The sequence below is a fragment of the Ips typographus genome, linkage group LG16 (genome assembly GCF_016097725.1).
Source record: "Ips typographus isolate SLU linkage group LG16, UJ_Ityp_2.0, whole genome shotgun sequence".
Lineage (NCBI taxonomy): Eukaryota > Metazoa > Arthropoda > Insecta > Coleoptera > Curculionidae > Ips > Ips typographus.
The window spans coordinates 7,602,660-7,621,246 of record NC_138437.1 but is presented as its reverse complement, the minus strand read 5'-3'; the positions used below and the strand labels follow the sequence as shown (position 1 = coordinate 7,621,246).

Here is an 18,587-nt window from a genome sequence, read left to right as displayed (position 1 = left end):
AATCAACCTTTATTCTGTACTTGGTAGCACGTTTTCAGAAAAAAATAATGTCAAGTGTGAAGTTAAGTAAGGCATAATAATGCAACACCAACCTTTTGCGCAACCAGTTTGCTATATGTGTAGCGCAGTTCTCATAAGGCAAGATTCATCTTCGAGATTTTTTTTTGCTACTGTACTGAATTGGGACAAGTTTTTTGTCTTTGTTCAGTTTTATCCGATATTAAGTTTTTAATTTTTCTTGATTATACTAGTTTCTAAGATTTTGTATTAAAGTCAAACTGAGTAAAGCAACCTGTTGGCAATAGAATTCTCTGATTGAGAATTGAACCTCAAAACTTGTAATTTTTGTTGCATTGTCTCAAAAAATCAATAAAGAAGTTAAATTAAAGCAAGTAAGCAAGAGCAAGTTAGAATTATACTAAAAAAAACATTGCTAAGGAAAAATACGCATGCGTCTCACTGAGTTATTTTGTTCATCTGCATTGTCAAATTGTGTTTTTCGTACTTAAATTGTTAAAATAAAATGTTTCTGCGAAAATAAGGTTTAACAAAAAAATTAATTAAGATGTGTAACACAGCCCTGATCGTTTTCTAGTTCATATTTAAATACTACAATATACAGTGGTGTAGAGAGTTTTGAAACTAGACATTATTAAGCCACTTTTTTACGTAGAACATGATGACGTAATTAGAAAAAATCTATCGTCATTGGTTTCCGAGATATGGATGATAACTTTGTAAATTCTTATGGCCGCCATCTTGAATTTTTGCGTTTTTGGAAAGCGCTTAAAAAATCCTTTTCAATCCTTTTCAACACTTGATGATGGTATTATTCAATTTCTAAAGGGCAGAAAAACGTTTTTAAAAGTTCCGTTATAGTTGGCCTTGGAAAATGTCGCCGCCATCATGAAAAACAAATGACAATCAGTGTTCTTTCTGTTACTAATTTTTTTACTACCACTGCAGTGTGCTAAACATTTTTAAAATACCATCATCAAGTACATCATTAAAAAGGATTTTTTAAGCATAGAAAACATTATACATCTAGATTTACATGTCAATGGGACTGTTTGAAGTCACGTTTTGACAGATTGGACCTAGCTGTTACGATAATTTCTCCGCGAGAGGGCGTTTTGCATGGCACACTATATATGTTTTGCTAAGCCGGTTATATTTGATGTGCTTTCACATTATACTATAGATAACACCACAACATGCTATTTGTGATGCTATTTTATACTGTATATACGTACTTGATAAATATGTTCATGACGAGAGTTCAAAACTAGATCATTTCCAACAAGGTTTTCATAAGCTTTAAATAAGTCGGGGTTTCTTTCGGGATTAGGAAACTTAAACCTTCTAGAAGGTGCTCTTGGTTCATAATGTGACACTCTCATATCACTCACAAAACTCACGAACAACACAAATAGGTATGCAACTATAACTTTACTTTTAATATACCTTGTAGTACTTTAGTGAACGATATTAAAATTTTAAATTCAAAATAGATGTCAGACAGAGTGACAACAACAATGACAACCAGTAATTAGTCGTTTTCTTTCAGATCTAAACGCGATATGATCCAAAAATCACGTGGCCTGCGTGTAATTTTGTAATCATGGGGTCATGTGATTTTTAGAAAAAAATAGTGGCTCCCTCCGGCGGCGGATTCTATCGAAATGGCTTTAATTAAATGTCAAATTTTGTGTCTTCATGGCCTCCTATTTAAGATGAAGATCTAGATTTATAATGTTTTCTATGTTTTTAAGCGCTTTCCAAAAATGAAAAAAATTAAGATGACTGCCATAAGAATTTACCATCCATATCTCGTAAACCAATCACGAAAAGATTTTCTCTAATTACGTCGTCGTGTTCTACGTAAAAAAGTACCTTAATAATGTCTTAGTTTCAAAACTCTCTTTGGCTTTGTTAAAGAGCTGTAAGCAATTGTTTTAAATGCAGTCTCTGACGTTTTCCCATTTTTCCGGAAAACGGAGAAAGATAATTTAACTTGGAAACCGGAAATAAGTTTCACATAAAATTCTCTAAAACTTTCTCCATTTTACCGACTCTGTAGCTCTCACGGTTAGGTGATACTGCTGCATGCAATGCAAAGATATTTGTCTTTTTTAAATGGAATTTTGGCACTGTCGCAAAACATTTGTACAAATCCTATTCCGGCCATGCGCGATAAGCATCAAAATTAATATTAAGTTAAGAAAGTTAAAATTTGATCAACTTATTAATTTAACTTAACTAAACTTAAGAGAAAATTCGGTTGCATAAATATTTCTTAGTACTAAATTAGCTTAATTTTATTTTAACGTCGTGCATAAATCCACCTGTAGATCTGTCACTTGTCAAATTTGGCAGATAAACGTACACTGCGCAACTAGGGAGAAAAGTGCAACTTTTGCTCCCGCGAACAATTTCAAGTTCAAGGGTGCAAAAAGCAGTTTACTCCAGAGTTGCGCATCTAATTTTTTCTATGACCAATGTTATGTTTTATGAAAAAAAAGCAGCAATTAAATAATATGTTAATACCTGACTGAAAAATAAGGTGTGGTTACTATAGATATGTTTGTCAATTTGTCAAGAAAGTGACAAACTGTGTTTAGACAGTGTGACTGATACTGGTGGCACTTTCACTCCCTAGGTAGTGAAAGTGATATTTTCATATCTCAAATGAGGGAGGAAAATTTTATTTTCTGTAGCGGTCCTAGAAAAGGAAATTTTCGAAATTTGATTGATTTTTTTTTTGGTTTCAATGCGGTGTTGCCTCACATTCACATAAGCTTTGAGTTTGCCACATTTCATATATTTTTGAGGAATGTACTTCATCCTATCCTATCTTATGGGAAATCATATATAGGATTCTCTAATATTAGAGTACCCAGAGTTTCAAATGAATTTCGACCATTATGACATTTATATGATAATTACGGTCCAGAATTTTAGTACAGTGGACAGGTAACATTAAATAACCACCGTATAGACAAAATTACATCGTAGGTTGAAATAAATTAACGATGGCTTATAATGAGCGACTCTTTTGTCTCTTAGTATATTACATTACAACATCAAGGTAGCAAGTGAATGTTTAGTTTACACTTTTGTTTAGAAAATAACCTTGAGGCATGATTCGTACCCATTCAAAGCGGTTAAAAAAGTTATTTTTACTGAATCCTGTCAGCGCACAGCATTCTCTTTTATGTAAATATTTATTAGCGGCGTTGGAATTTAAATATAAGAACCTTCTATACGTGTTATACCTTTCTATATGAAACAACAATTGAGATTACGTACCGGGCTTGTAATGTTTTCGTTCTGAACGTTACTTAATACCAATCATCAAGGTTAGGCACTGGCATAACAGGTGGTTTTTGCACGATCCTGTTTCTAATGATGATCTTTCTCATACGAAATGTAACGCTCTTCTTTGAAATTTTATTGTGAATTATGAAAAACTTACCAGTTTCTGAACACACTTCTTCTTCCATTATTTGTCTACTTGCTGGATTATCTGGAAAAATATGTTTCGTTAGTAAACCCTAGAATAATGTGCACTGTAACCTTCTGGTTTAAGAGAAATGATAACTTCCGCCGGACCTCTCGGATACTCTTTGAGAACCGGAATCCTTTCTTAAAAGGAGAGAAAAATAATTTCAATGTCACATTCAAGATTAATTTCTCGACAACAAAATTATTAACCTTGAATGAATATGACGACTAAGCCTGCATTTTTTTCTTGCGTTAACGATTTTACCGACAGTCAAGAGCTGATGTGGTACTAAAATTAATAATAGCTACTTTTGCGTGGTGGTACCAGTTTTAGTTCCGTACCCAGAAGTGTTCTTGGAAGTTTTTAAACGGAAATGCGGTGTTTTTGATTCATATATTTCTTATTACACTATTCTAGAATAATCTATTTAACACCATTTGTAGGAAAAGGGCGGTAAATATCTAATAAAACCCTGAAGGGTAAAATATTGGTCCACATACCTGTTTTTTTCTTTTTTCTGATTCGTCGTAAACCAAATTCGGTAGGTAGCAAAAAATCAAAACCCTCTTTCTTCACTTTACAGTGATAATAAAACCAGGCAAAAGATGCTTCCACTTTCGGTTTTTGTTTCGAAAGTGAGGCCATTTTCGACGGCCGGCCTTTTAGGAAGATATAAATGTCTCTGTCAATAAGAAAACATTGTAACTAAAGACCTGCCTCCCAAAGCTATAGAATCAACGGCGTAGTTCATAATCCGAATTTTTCGAGAGATAAAAGAGACTGTTCTCATTGGTTGACGGCATTTATGGCGCAAAACATGGCGGACGTCATTTCACTTTTATGACGAGTTTAAAGGTTTTTATTGGATCTTCGTGTTTTTTATTTGCTCCCGCAATTGTCGTGGAATAAACTTTGTTGTTCTTTGGATTTACAACTAAGGTCACTGAGTAGCTTCGAGTTATTCACGTTAAGCTCAGTTCTCTCAACGCGTTTTGATTTAAGTTAGTGTTTGCCTAATCTAAGTCTCCTATACTTGATTTTAAGCTATTGATGATACCGTGAGTAAAAACATGTTTAACTAGCTTTAAAATGTCACTCACTCAAAATACAATTACGACGTCAAAGGGAGGAAGAAAAAACTAAAAACATTTAATGATTTTTATTACACCAAAAATACAAATTCGTTTAATAAACTCCTTCAAAAAGGACAAACTAAAACGAACTTTTTTTACCATAATATAGGACATTTATGGAACATTCAGTTATATATTGTACATTGACTGACACTTAATCCGACATTTTATAATATGATTATACTTATAATTATACGTTGTTTTTTATTAGTAGGTCACATTCAGATTTTTTCTAAAAGCATATATTTAAAAGACAAAATTGTTATAGTGGCTATTGGAACTTAGTTAAAAATGTTTGAATTAAAGCCAAGAAAACACAAAAATTTACTCAATCGTCAAATTACAATTATGCAATTATTATAATTATAATTATTAAACTTGAATTTTAGAAAATTAAAATTTAGATCTCTCTAATGTAACTTTGATCACACTCACTGGATTCACAAAATTATTATCATTTTGAATGTAAAGTAAGTAAGAAGTAAGTTTTTATTTATAAAAAAAGTAAATTTTAAAAGGACAGATTTTATTGATATTCTGCTAGCACCCAAAGACTATTAATAACAAAAAAAATTCTATTCAAAATACGTGAACCCAAAATTTATCTACTAAAAAAACAGATTTCATTTATTTAAATCTGGTAAAGGTGATTTGTATAGGGTGAGTCACCCATAGAGTAAAGTTCATTATCACACGGGAAAAATGGATCATAGGATATTATTTTCTTTATGCATTTGTTAACATAAAATTTAAAACAATCTTCAATATTAACATAATTAAAACTGTCAAAATGCTGAAAAAATTAGTACACAATTACAAAATGTGTACTGCATTTCTGCAACTGTATTTATTATATATTTATTGTTTGTGCTCTTTAATTAATCGTTTATGTAACTGACATTGGATTATCCCTGAATGTGACCTTAAAAATAATAAAATCTTTGGTGACAATACAATAATAATTAAGTACTTTATAAGATGAAATCTTCATAATTTCCAACTGGTTTCTTCAGAATGTCGGTTACATTATTATACAGATAAGGCGGAGCTTAAAGCCCGTCATATTTGTCAAAGGAACACAATTAAACATTCAGACAGCAAGATAAAGTGTAGGACAGCCTAAATTAGTGTACTTATTTTCTTATCTATTAATTCTCCCTTGAAGGTTGTTTAAATGGCGTCCGCTTATAAGAATCTTTAATGCTTGCAAAATTGAAAATATACGCAGGTGTACTAATTAGCTGCGTATATTTTGTGAGTATTAGGTAAAAATATAACTTTTTCCTACATAATATAATAATTATATTGTTGCACTAATACTAAAAATGTTGATCCCTAGATTTTCTTTAATTTAACTTTTTAAACCCTGTTCTCCAGTGCGTTTAACCCTTAGTGAAATAAGGGTTTGTCAAAACGTTTAATAATTATATAAAACAACAATAATACTGAAAACTTGCGCGTTAAATTTTTTGATTAATAGTCTAGTAATATTTACATTATATAGCGTTAAATCTAGAACATTTAATTTGAGGAGGTTTTTCTTCCACGACATAAAACATTTATACGGTTAACATGAAGAACATCAACACGGTTAAAATTTTTTGATTATGACGTACAGTAAAAAAAAATCTAATAATGAATAGGCAAACATAAGAATGCAGACGACCCTTGAGAATGTTGACTTAAGTAAACCTCTCAAAAGCCTTGATGGTAGAATAAACCCGTATAAGATAAAGTTGAAAACAGTTTGTTTATTCAAAGGTGGTGTAATTTTTAGCAAAACCCTTATATAAATAGAAAACAAACATTTTAGGCCTCTTTGACTTGTTAATTATATCCCCAATAAAACCGGGTTTTCGAGTACTTTTGTAAATTTGACAGAACCATAAAACTTTTGTTTCTGTTTACCGATAGAACTTTCGGTATAGTTGTCGATCGGTGATGTTAGTTTGTTCTTTTACTACCAAAAGTGCTTTATCTGAAAACACACAATGCACGTTAGTTTTGAGATTCCCCCAAGTGTCTCAGCTTTCTTGATTTACGATGCAATATAGGGCTCCAACACTGTTTGCTCTGCATGTGAACAGCCAGGAAATGGTGGTTGAAGCCTTTGATGTTTAAACAACCATTTTATGGACGAACGGAACAAATTAAAGGGATTTCATTTGGCAACTTTAAATTTAATGACACGCGGAGGTTTTTCGTAATGTTGTAGAACTAAACAAATAGGAACAATTATTGTTAATCCTCCTCATACGGGATTGTGTTGCTTAACAAGGCCAATTACCATTCTAAATATAATACTTTTTATACAAACATTTTAAAATATTATTCTCAGTCTTAATACCATAAACACGTTGTCCTATGTGCGACAACATTTATTTAAGCAACCATTGTAACACAACAAATTCATATCACGAGTCTTAAATGGCCTAAATACTAGTTACAGCTTACAGCTATTACTGTACATACACCTGCCATTTACATGCTCATAATGATACTTGATAGTTAAACTACGAATATTTCTTAATGCTAAAATGATTAGTACAATTCACAGTTCCTTTTGTTGCGATAATCACTTCGGCTGATGATTCAGACGTGAACAAAAAAAACTAAAAGTACACTTAATTAATGAAAGAGCAGTTAAAAATTTTCAACCAAGGTAACAACAAATCAAGTTCCCATTATCTTCAGATGCTTTCATCTTTATGTATTTTGAACGGAAGCTTTCATGGTCAAAATAATCTTAAAAGGCTGGCGAATGTTCGGTTTAAGACGATGTATCAGATAATTTGAATACATTCTGGCTTTGTGTGGCGACCAGATAGTTCAGAACACTCTTAAAAATACGAATTTGTTGCACGATTTGTACTGGTCCTGATCTTTGTACGAGAGACTAAAAATGTAACATGTCTATTAATTTAAATTTTATTAAAAACATTAAGTTTTGTGGACACTGACTGTCAAGAAACAATTGCAAACCAGTGTTCTAAACACACCATTTGTCAAAAATGACGGAACCCATTTTACTTCTTTGTGGTATTTGTGGTTCGATTCTGTCAGACTAAGACTACTTTTTGATTGTGCTTTTAACTTTCAACTTGCAACAGGATTGACTTTTACTAAACTACCCCTCTACGTCTGCGTTGATTTTGGTTGTCTCGAAGCTAAATTACACAAATCTACAAAGGGCAGTGTAAAATTCGTTCAAGTAGGCGAGAAGTTGATTTAATTGAGGCCTGTCTGCAGGATTTTGCATCCAGCAATATGTCATTACAGCATAGCTGAAATAGAACAAATTGTCATTATAAACTTCCACGAAATATGATCATTTAAGACCGATTACCAATTTTATCTCAGTTTTGTTAGGTTTGCCGTTTTACCAAACAAGTGTTTTGAAGAAAAATATTTTGCATTTTTCCCAAATAACAATGAACCTTTTAACTATTAATACATGTGTCTTGTACATTTTGCAATTGCGACGCATATACAGTACTAAAACATGATTTTTACACATTGAAATCCAGGTTAAAGTAATCCGTGTCGAAAATTGAGTGGACTACATAACAATGAACGATTTCGAAATATTATTAATATTGTTTGCATATTTAAAATCGGTATTATGTGAGAATGAAAACGAAAGTAGCGACGATCAGACAGAAAGTGAAAACGTGACATAATATCTCGATCTTAGGTCGGCTGAACGGCTGAACTACTTATATACTGAACAGTATCGATTTTAAAATGATTTTCTGAGTGAATTTCACTGCAGTGTTTAAAGTGAGGAAACAAAGCTGATGTCATTTCCCACGGCTATCTTTTTACCTACACTTCTCTATTTCAGATTAACCTTGAAATAAATTCATTGGAAGTAACGTTTTAGATCATTTCAGACAGATGATAATGAGATTTTTATTACTGCGGACGTAACAGCGAAAGCCTTTGGTGATGACGCAAAATCATTGAGTAAGCTACTTACAGCTCATCTGGACATCCTAAAGGTTGTCCCAACCTGTAGCCCGTTCTTAGATGAGTTGACATTTCGAAGGGGTCGATATCAGCGTAGGGTTGTTGGCACATTGTAGTCAATTCCCATAAGACTACTCCAAATGACCACTGAAAAAAATTGCCATGTCGGATCTTCTACCAATTCAATACGAAATTCTGTACACAGCTTTACATGTTACCTTGAAATTTTCTTTGGTGCCAAGTAAAAGCAGCTTATGTATGTGTATGGTGTAACAACCAGGATAGGATTTAAACTATCATTGAAATGGATTTTGCTTTTTCAGAGTTAAGGCAGTATTTATATGCAGTCATACAAAGGTTTCAGGGTACTAATTTAGATTGAATGTAATTTTTTGGACGGGATTCCAATAATCAATATTATTTGATAAGATCACAAAACTCACCTGAATACAAACCTGTTGCTTTGGTACCTACAGGCAAGTTACCTTTATTTAAACAGTCACCCAATTTTGCCTCTCTCCTGCTGTTGTTGGCGATAACATATAATATCCGCATTGCTTTAACAACTCCAAAAAAAACAAAACATTTTTTTTTCAGAACTTGTCTCTATAATTTACATGCAGTTTTGGATTCTCAAACTCATAAGGAAGTGAAGAAATGATAATCGAGAAAGGACTGAACAAAGCAACTTAAATATTTGATTGGCCTCCGATCCGACTGCCTATTTTAGGTGTGAATCAAGGTTATTAAGGTGAATAAACTTGATTACAAAGAATCAAATAACGCCTCGTCTATTTTTTTTTACCATCTTTTCCATGTGCAGAAATATCTTTCTCAAGGTTAGATACGAACAAATTTAATTATTATAAAACTCGTTCCGACGCTATTGTTCGTATTTGCTTACCACATCAGTTTGAAAAGACCACTGGTCGTAAACCAGGCTTTCCAAAGCCATCCATTTGATTGGTTTGCTTTCCTTGTCTCCCACGCAGAAATAATCATTAGGAAATAAGTCTCTGGAGAGACAGTTGTCGGTGATTTTAATATCAAACTTATCTCCAACTCTACAACATTAAATTTTTGTTTATTAAAATAAAGTTTAATATACACAGAGTGTGTTTAAAAAGTCTGTTCTAAAGAAAAGTTTAAGGGTGTTTTCAAAAGGCTAACAGACTTTTTAAACAAACTATATGTAAATTAAACGTACACAGCATTTCTAGCAGCCATATCTTTGAAACAAATATTTTTCCCGTGCAGATACATTAACCCCAATAGAATTTGTATGGCCATGTCGACCAGAATTTGAGTAGAAACTACGGTGCTATCCTTTCGTTGACGACAATTCACTAGGAACCTGCAAACCGTCCTTTAAATTTTACCAAAGTCTCTTGTGCTGGTTGTGTAGTGACCTTTTTAAGTTGCCTCTGCTCGCATATGGGTAAACAAGTAAAGGTTTGGTAGGGTTCTCCATATTCACGCAAAGGACGCTCAACACATTTTTGTGGTCTATACCAAACATCATTGTGCCTTCCGCCAAAAATAAATTTAACAGCCTTTTGGAGGCCGTATCTGTAACAATACAATAAAAGAATTTTACGAGTGCCCAAATGCCATCATGGGTGTTTCTCTAAAAAGTTACTGGCATCTACCTAACCCCTAAATCGATTTTTAAAGAGAACCACCCCTGTTGGAAGTAATATACATATCAAAGCTTTTATGTCATTTGTTACGCAAGGTTGATGGGCGCTAATTCTATGGAATAGCCCTACAAGTTTTATGGACCCAAAAAAACTTCGGTACCATAATGGTATTCATTTATCAAAACGAAAGTAAAGTTTAGTTTATAGTCTAGGACACGTCGGTGTTTTACGATGTTCGAATCGTAAAATTTGAATGATCGTGGTAATAAAAACGGCGAGGATACAACAAAATGAGAAAGAGGAGTGAGTAATTAAAAAGGCCATTATGGCAATATTGAGGCTTTTGTTTGTCAGGGTACACAACCATACAAGTGCAAAAAAAATTGTTTCTTGAGGATTTTAGAGCATAAACCTGGTTCACCTTGTCAAGAAGTTGGAGGTAATTATAATAAGCACAATGTATAGTGCGACATCTATACACGATAAACTAAATTAAAATACTTGAAGATTGTCGAAAACTGCTAAAATTGTGGTAAACTTACCATATTGAGAAAAATGAGACAATATTTTAACTTTACAAAAATAATTTTGGTCAAAAATTATTGGGGTATAAAAAGGGTTAAATTTATTTAAATGTTGGTAGTTTATGAACTACAGGGCGTTAAAATTATCTTCCTCCAAAGTTTTTGATATTGGCATTTTTATACAGTACCAGATAGTACACCACTACTAGCAGTATGTTTATCATTTCTAGCATGATACTATACAGGTGTGGTAAATCCAAAACCGACCATAGGAAAACCGCGTAACGGATAGAGAAACATACATTATTGCATGCGCGGGACTAAGACAGAAAACGAAAAAAATATCAAGTAGGCCATATTTTCAGCGCGCTGTTGCCAAACGCCAAGTTATTTTGTCGACGGTATTTGAGTGATACTTGGCGTTTGGCAACAACGCGCTGAAAATATGGCCTACTTGATATTTTTTTCGTTTTCTGTCTTAGTCCCGCGCATGCAATAATGTACGTTTCTCTGTCCGTTACTCGGTTTTGGATTTACCACACCTGTATATGGCAAACTAAGGTTGCTTTCTCACTTAGTTAGAATAGGAGAACAAGATTGCTTTTCCTCATAAAACTCTGTATATTCTCACACAAACACACACTGAGAATTAATAGATTATTCAATTGCTAAATCAGCTTGACGATATGACAAGTGATGAAAGGAAATTTACTTCCATCATCATATACAGGGTGTTCTAAATTAAGTGACAAATTTTTTATTATTGAAAATAGAAAATTGTTTAAATTAGCAAACTTGTGGCATTTTTTTGCGCGAAACAATTGAATATCGCGTTTTCGACTCAGAAAATGTTATTTTTTTAAATGGAATGGCCTATAAATTTTTAGCCACATCGGTAGACTATATTAATTTTCTCAATAAAAAAGTTCCTATGAGCATAAGTCATAAAACTTGATCTAAAAAAGGTATCAAGGTATGGCATTTTAACAGTTAATAGCAGACTTAAGGTACGGGATGTACGAATAAATTTTAAATTATGCTTAGTTAACTATTTGACATTAACAACGTCTGACGCCTTTTTAGTTTGCTAATTTAAACAATTTTCTATTTTCAATAATAAAAAAGTCTGCAATAGTGCGCACTTAATTTAGAACACCCTGTATCTGTTTCTTTTATGGTTTAAGTATTAATTTGTAATCTACGCAAGTGGATATCATGAAACTGAACAAATTATATTCACCAGTCAGTCTACAAAAGTGTACTTCTACATACCTTTGGTAGTTTTGATAGTAACAATTTTTTGATGATACTTTCCAGTGTAGATTTTGCCAAATATACCCTCATCCTGAACTGAGTCAATAATAATGGTTGACCTGGGTACTGCTAAAGAGGAAATCCTTTTAGTTGGGTCTGTAAGCCTAGGATCGCTGACCGACACCTAAAAAAAATGCGAAACACTAAATTAAACTGGCGACAAAGTCCCCTTTGCATTACAAAAGAGTCCGGCGGGTAATTAAAGTTTCACCCCCGAAGTGAAAAACAAGTGACCGGCTGCTGGGAAAAGATAAACGGAAACCGAAAGGCACAATTGCCTTCAAATATGTGTAGCCATTAGCCGAAAGCAATTAATTTCCAAGTCCCTTAAATATAATCCCGTATTGCTGCGTCTGATTGATTCCACACAAATCTAAGGGGTGCTCTTATGTGAAAACAGATAAGCTGAACACAAGAGGAAAATTTAATGTCTAAAGTAAATAGTATTGCGAAATTCCCAAGGGGTTTAATATGGCGGACTGCTTCGTCATTCAGTGGCTATCTACTAGTGCTTGATGTGTGTAAAAAGGGGGGTGTTTAGAGTGCATATGGACGACTTGAGAGGTCGTTTCGAACTGCACTTAATATTTTGTTCCAATTGACGCTTCTTAGGGGTGCTCTATCCATCAATTTTCCTCTACTCGGACATTTATTAAAGGTTAAAACAAAATATTCCCATTAGAGGCTTCCATTATTGTTTGTCCAATTACTCTCACCTACTCCTGATAAATTTCATTTTTACCCTGTACTATTCGTATGCCAAGCCGGAGCGCTATTTTTTACTACACCCAGCTTTTGATAAATCGTCTGTTTCTTAGATTTATTCCGACAATTTTAAAATTACTGCTGAAAACAATATAAATTCCATTACTTCTTAGCCCCCAAACAAAACTCCACTTCACTGACATATTCGTCGAAACCACCCCGGGAGACTGTTTCTATCGCAACCCCTGAATCGAGTCATTATCAAAAACGCAATCTCTGTTTAATTGTTTGCGGCCAAAACGGGACGGGGACATCATATCTAATTCGGAACTGCATTGTTAGTGGGTGACAGTGTGGAACTTCAACGGACAATTCTTTCAATTTCCGATTCGGGGCTGTTCAAGTGGGAGTGGATGTTTTCCCTTAATCGTGTTTCGTCATTGCGCGTTGTTTAAGATGCAATTTCAGCTTAAATTTAGATAATCCTTCTTCAAGTAGTCTTGAGAGTTGATTTGATTTATTATGTTACTGAACGTGAGACAGGAACAGAGAAGTTCACTCGTGTTTATAAATTAAAATTTGTCAATTTTTAAAAGTTGTAAAAAATTAACATGAAACTTGAATATTGTTTATAAAGAGAATGTTTGTGCATTTTAACGATGATAATAATGTTTTAAAGCCATTAAATTTGTTATGAGGAGTTTTATAGCATACCATAATAACCGAAACTGTAACGTTCGTATTTAATAGGTTCTTTGAGGGTTCTAATTAAAGTTTTATCAGAAATCAATAACGCTTTTTGTGAAAAACTACTTTGTATAATCCTTAATAAATATTGGCAGCATTTTGGTCAGTTATTATTAATTTTAGAGGATATGATCAATACTATTTGGTACAATTTCTCTTTTAAATTAAAAATATACATTTTTACGCTACAATTGACATGTGAACAGAAAAAGGTTTTCAGAGCTCTTACTGTGTTTTGACTAATTTTCAATAAACCGTCCTAAAAATAATTAATTTCCTGTCAAGTCAAGTAAATTAAGGATTGTGAATATTTTAAGATAATTGGAAATTTGAAGCTTCTAAACAACATGACAAAACAACCCCTTTTGTTTTTGATCTCGACTTAATCCAAACGATACAAAGGGTAACTCACATTTCCAGTCAAAACAACTTAAAGCAGATCTTACCTGGGATATTAGCATGACTTGAGACGAAGCATAGTAAGACACCCTGTAGTTGCTATTATTTTCCGAGTGACGGCAACAATCACTAGTGGCGTATGGGGTGGGTGAGGGTGGGTTTTTTTGCAAATCGTCGATAGTGGCATAACTGCCACTGCCAATGCTTGGGGGTCGTGCAAAACCCGGCCTCATGAACATGTGGGGATTGCTGTCATACAAAGCTGTCGTGTATCTGGAAAAGAGACTGTTTATTCGTTAGGGGTTTAAAGAATATTAAACTTGTTGCGATCAAATAAGGGAGAAGAAAATTTGAACTTTTGCACAGCAAAGCAAGGGGGAGGAATTTTTTTTTCATATTTTGAGGGTTGAGGTCTTCCAGTCAAATGCACGCTCGTATTTGGGTCGGTTTTCAATTTAATCGTTATTGAGTCTCTGTTAAAACTTAAAGTAAATTCCTCAGTTTATTTTGACAAATTGCCCCATACTTACGTGACACCCTTTATTATGTAAGGATTATGGGCCAGTTATAAATTCATGGGGAACTTCCCAGTTATTTACGGCTCGACGCATTTAGTAGGAGCTTTTTAATACCTGTCTTAAACTACAAAAGATTTTTTTTTTTGACATAATTTTGTTTATAAAAGTTGACATTCTTAAATTTGTATATAAATTATTTAATGTTGAAATTGCCACTCTCACTTAATTATACACTAATTGCCATTGGACCAAAAAGTATAAAAACAAAAATATGACAGTATAAATGTTAAAAAAATCTTTAACCCCATTACAGAGTAACAAATTAACAACTTATGATAAATACAAAACGTGCCATTGGGACGAGATTTCACTAATTTATGATACTAAACTTATTATAAATATGTCTTTGGAGGATGGTAGAAGACATTACATGTAACAGTACGTGAAACTTTCCAACATGCCACGGTTGGAAAATAAGGGTCTCGCAACTATATTACATTCTTATTAAGTTTTGGTTTAAATAAAATAGTGTTTAAATCCGGTTAATTCAACAAAATCTATAACCCTTGCTGGATATCCTCGTTACAATGAAATGGCGTGTCAACACTCCTGCGGATATCGGATCGATAAAAAATTAATTGGTAACGTAAGCCCATTATTTTATTAAAGGAGAAACGACTTACGTGTGTTCCTGTTCTCGTTTTTTTCTCTTGATGTAGTAAGCCGACGTTATAACCACAAACAGGGCCAACGTAATTAGGGTTAAAACACAAGCGACGGCGAAGTCTGATGAACTTCCGAAATAACTGGGATTTAACCGGATGGACTCGTTCTGTGTGTTCCCGATACCTGGAAAAACAAATTGCAACCGTGTAAATGAGAACGAACGTTCCAGGCTTAGTTATTCCCAGCAAATATAAGGTTTTAATATCCTTTTTTTTCGCACCTCGAGCCCTACGACACTACACCTCAACCCTTAAACCACTAAGGGAGATTGTCTTATTAAAATTTACTGCTCTGTTTTTATGGGACAGTTTGTCCTTTTAATTTTATTAAAGTCCTTTGATTTACGTGTCCGGCACAAGATAGGAATGGACAATTATACAGTGTGTCCAGAATAATAAAATAGCCTTTAGAGAACGTCAATTATTTTTTTTTGCTTTTAGAGATATTTTGAAAAAACGAATTTTTTGATTTTACGTTTGGACCAAAACTAAATACACTTTTCCACGAATGGGGCCTTTCTTGAAAACTAAAGGCCCCATTCGTTTTCAAGCTCCATGGAGCGGGCAGAGTGTTTTTGACGTCACGATGACGTAATTTGACAAAACCATAATTTAACCAATTGTCAAATTACGTCATTGTGACGTCAAAAAAGCTCTGCTCGCTCCATGAAGCGTGAAAACGAATGGGACCTCTAATAAACGTTTATTATTCTAAGAAGTTTAAAAAAAAAACTAATTGTAAGTTGTGAGTGAAAAATCAAAGAAAAGTCCATTCCTGATCCAGATATGTATACCTATATAGAGCTTTTTCTAAACAATCAAGTCCAGCATAAACAAATTGGTTAGAACATTTGTCCTGGAAAGTACAACACACAGCAAACTAGTTTAAACACTGTTCAATGTAAGAAAATCTGTAAATCCTTGAAACTAGGTAAGCAAAACTGGTAAATGGTTCTTATCTTATTACCAAGAACATTCATTCCAAATTATTTTTGTTGCTCTCACAATGAAGGATGGTTTAAAATGAAACTCACATACCTGCGTATGTAACACGTACCTAATAAGTTTACTGTACTAGAAAGCACTGGTACTTACCATTGATTGTTGGTTGTTGGAGTAAAATTATCCCACTTCAAAGTATTCAACCACTGTTGAGTTAGATCCGGTTTTTTGTAAAAAAACTGACACGGTTGGGCTTTTTCCTGAATTGCTGTTACAATGTGGCTTGAAAAACTTATGAACGGCAGCAAACAAAAATAACTTACGCAAATAACCTTAAGTCTTGAATTTAAACCGTAAAAATTCATCTAATCCTCAAAAAACTCAATTTCCATAATACAAACTGTCACCACTATTCCCACCATATTGGAATTTTTGACAAGCGCACGCGGCAAACTGAAGTCATAGGCACCCTTGACTATGAGAGTGACAGTTAGTTCTGTCCGTAATGGTGGATGACAACTAAATAATGTCTGTCTATTTCTCTCTGTTTAATACAAATAAAGAAGGATAGAACTATACTAAGAGTAGTTGGTTGATTATGATAAAATCGTGTATTAATGTGAGTCATTAATAAACGATTTTGCATTCGTTATCGTCCATTAAAAAAGGCTGTTAATGCATGGTCGACGGAAAAATAAATAATCATTTATTACTATTCCAAACATAAAAGTTAAAAAAAAACCAATAAACTCGGACAAAACTACTGAATTCAGCGATAATTAGTATTATTACCAAGATAAAAGCATGCTTTGGAAAACAAATGAATCAGTCATAATGGCGTATTTTATTGACTGACAGTAATGTTGATATTTTGACACAACAGTCTGTTATAGTTTAACGTGAAATAACTGTTAATTTCTTTTCTATTAATTATGTTTTCTATAACGAAGAGGTGACAAGTTTTCATTTTATTCGATCGAAATTGTTTGGTGGCGGTGCGTATGTATCTTCAGAAATATCCCGAGAAAAGGCAGTCAAATACAAGGACTTTGACTAAATTGTAATAAGCACCCAATTGACAAAAACTGAGTAAGTAATTCTTTATTTAAAAAAATGTAAACGTCACAAAAAATTCAGTATTTTTTCAAAATACCTCAAAAACTAAAAAAATTTACATTTTCTAAAGGCCATGATTATGCAACTTCTTCCCATTCAACCAAATCTGTATCTCTAACCGTTTCCAAGATTCCCATAGTGGCCCTCAATCAAGAGCTTGTCATAAATTTGAATTTGAGATATTTAGGACAAATTAGAGTCTATATACAAGTGTTTAATTAAACACTGGTTAATAAACAAAAAGGGTAAATTAAAAACAGAACCCAAATCGAACAACATAAATGAATTTGGCATTTGGTATATATGGTACATAAATTCCCCTCGCAACCAGTTTCCCTTTGTAGTGTCATGAGGGGGCAATAATTAAATGCTTAATTAGAAATCTATTAAAAATTTACTATATTCGAATATTAACTCGTTATAGAAGAGCGCCATTGGTTTTTGCTAAATTTAGCGGAAATTATTATCCATTATTGCAATGTAGGCTATTAATTTTAATGATTACTGGGTAATGGCTTTCTTTGCGTGCCTGTTTTGAGCAGTTCGGTCTAGTTAACAATTTTAGCGGTTGTTATTGAAACGCCACAATTATTTTTCAATTAGTCTCCCGTGTTAATATTAGCTTGAAACAGAATTCACGTTATGTGGAAAAATTTCTTTAAATAATTTAATAGCAATGCTTAATAATTAAAATGGGCATAATTTAATAAGGTATGACACACAGTTATTTATTCATAACAAGGAAAATTTTTTGTTGGAGGACTAGGTTTGTGAACACAAAATTGGCTGATCCTCATTCCTGAACGTTGGAATAAAACCACAATCCACCATTACAGTTGTATTTTACTGAATAGTAAACGGGGTAAATCTAAACTGAATTCAATATCGAAAGCATAACGGTACGTAAAATATACAATCGAATCAGACTGAATAATTTGACCGTTGTAAACCCAATAAGACTTATTCCCTCTCGAAAATCACGAAACGCCGCCGGGAATAATTGGCAGTAAAGCTTTGCGACCGCGCCCGCACTGAAAACTCAAAGATTAAGGACTCTTGGCCTGACGAAATTTGTCCCTGCGTCAAAATTGAAAAGGGTCCTTATAATTTCAATATTCAAGGGAAGAGGCTTATAAACATGTTTCGAGTGAATTTTGTGTAGGTATATGGTGCGTGTATCAAAGTAGCGAAACGAAATTTTCGCTCGAAATGATTTGAATTTAATGACAAACGAGGCCTGGCTTTTACAAGTTTTTCACTTGATTGCCTGTTGCCTCACGCTCGAGTTCACTTTTGTGTTTCTTCTGGAGAAACTTCCCGTAATAAGATGTTATGACTTTTATAATAAAA

General features: G+C 33.4%; 2 protein-coding genes across 2 annotated transcripts in view; both read right to left on the bottom strand.

Moving 5' to 3' along the window:
* ken (zinc finger and BTB domain-containing ken and barbie protein) overlaps nucleotides 1–4,217 on the bottom strand; it is a 28,182-nt gene extending 23,965 nt beyond the window's left edge. Inside the window, exons 1-2 of the mRNA XM_081994263.1 lie at nucleotides 4,006–4,217; nucleotides 3,476–3,526 (exon numbers count right to left, since the gene is read on the bottom strand). Of these exons, the coding sequence (XP_081850389.1) occupies nucleotides 3,476–3,526; nucleotides 4,006–4,150 (196 nt within the window). The 5' untranslated portion in view covers nucleotides 4,151–4,217. The remainder of the gene's footprint in view (nucleotides 1–3,475; nucleotides 3,527–4,005) is intronic.
* Nucleotides 4,218–7,552: 3,335 nt separating this feature from the next.
* The window catches only part of LOC145739002 (tyrosine-protein kinase Dnt-like), a 32,818-nt gene continuing 21,783 nt past the window's right edge, over nucleotides 7,553–18,587 (bottom strand). The window contains exons 5-12 of the mRNA XM_081994269.1: nucleotides 15,138–15,303; nucleotides 13,984–14,209; nucleotides 12,044–12,209; nucleotides 10,017–10,176; nucleotides 9,815–9,961; nucleotides 9,512–9,671; nucleotides 8,618–8,754; nucleotides 7,553–7,922 (exon numbers count right to left, since the gene is read on the bottom strand). Of these exons, the coding sequence (XP_081850395.1) occupies nucleotides 7,811–7,922; nucleotides 8,618–8,754; nucleotides 9,512–9,671; nucleotides 9,815–9,961; nucleotides 10,017–10,176; nucleotides 12,044–12,209; nucleotides 13,984–14,209; nucleotides 15,138–15,303 (1,274 nt within the window). The 3' untranslated portion in view covers nucleotides 7,553–7,810. The remainder of the gene's footprint in view (nucleotides 7,923–8,617; nucleotides 8,755–9,511; nucleotides 9,672–9,814; nucleotides 9,962–10,016; nucleotides 10,177–12,043; nucleotides 12,210–13,983; nucleotides 14,210–15,137; nucleotides 15,304–18,587) is intronic.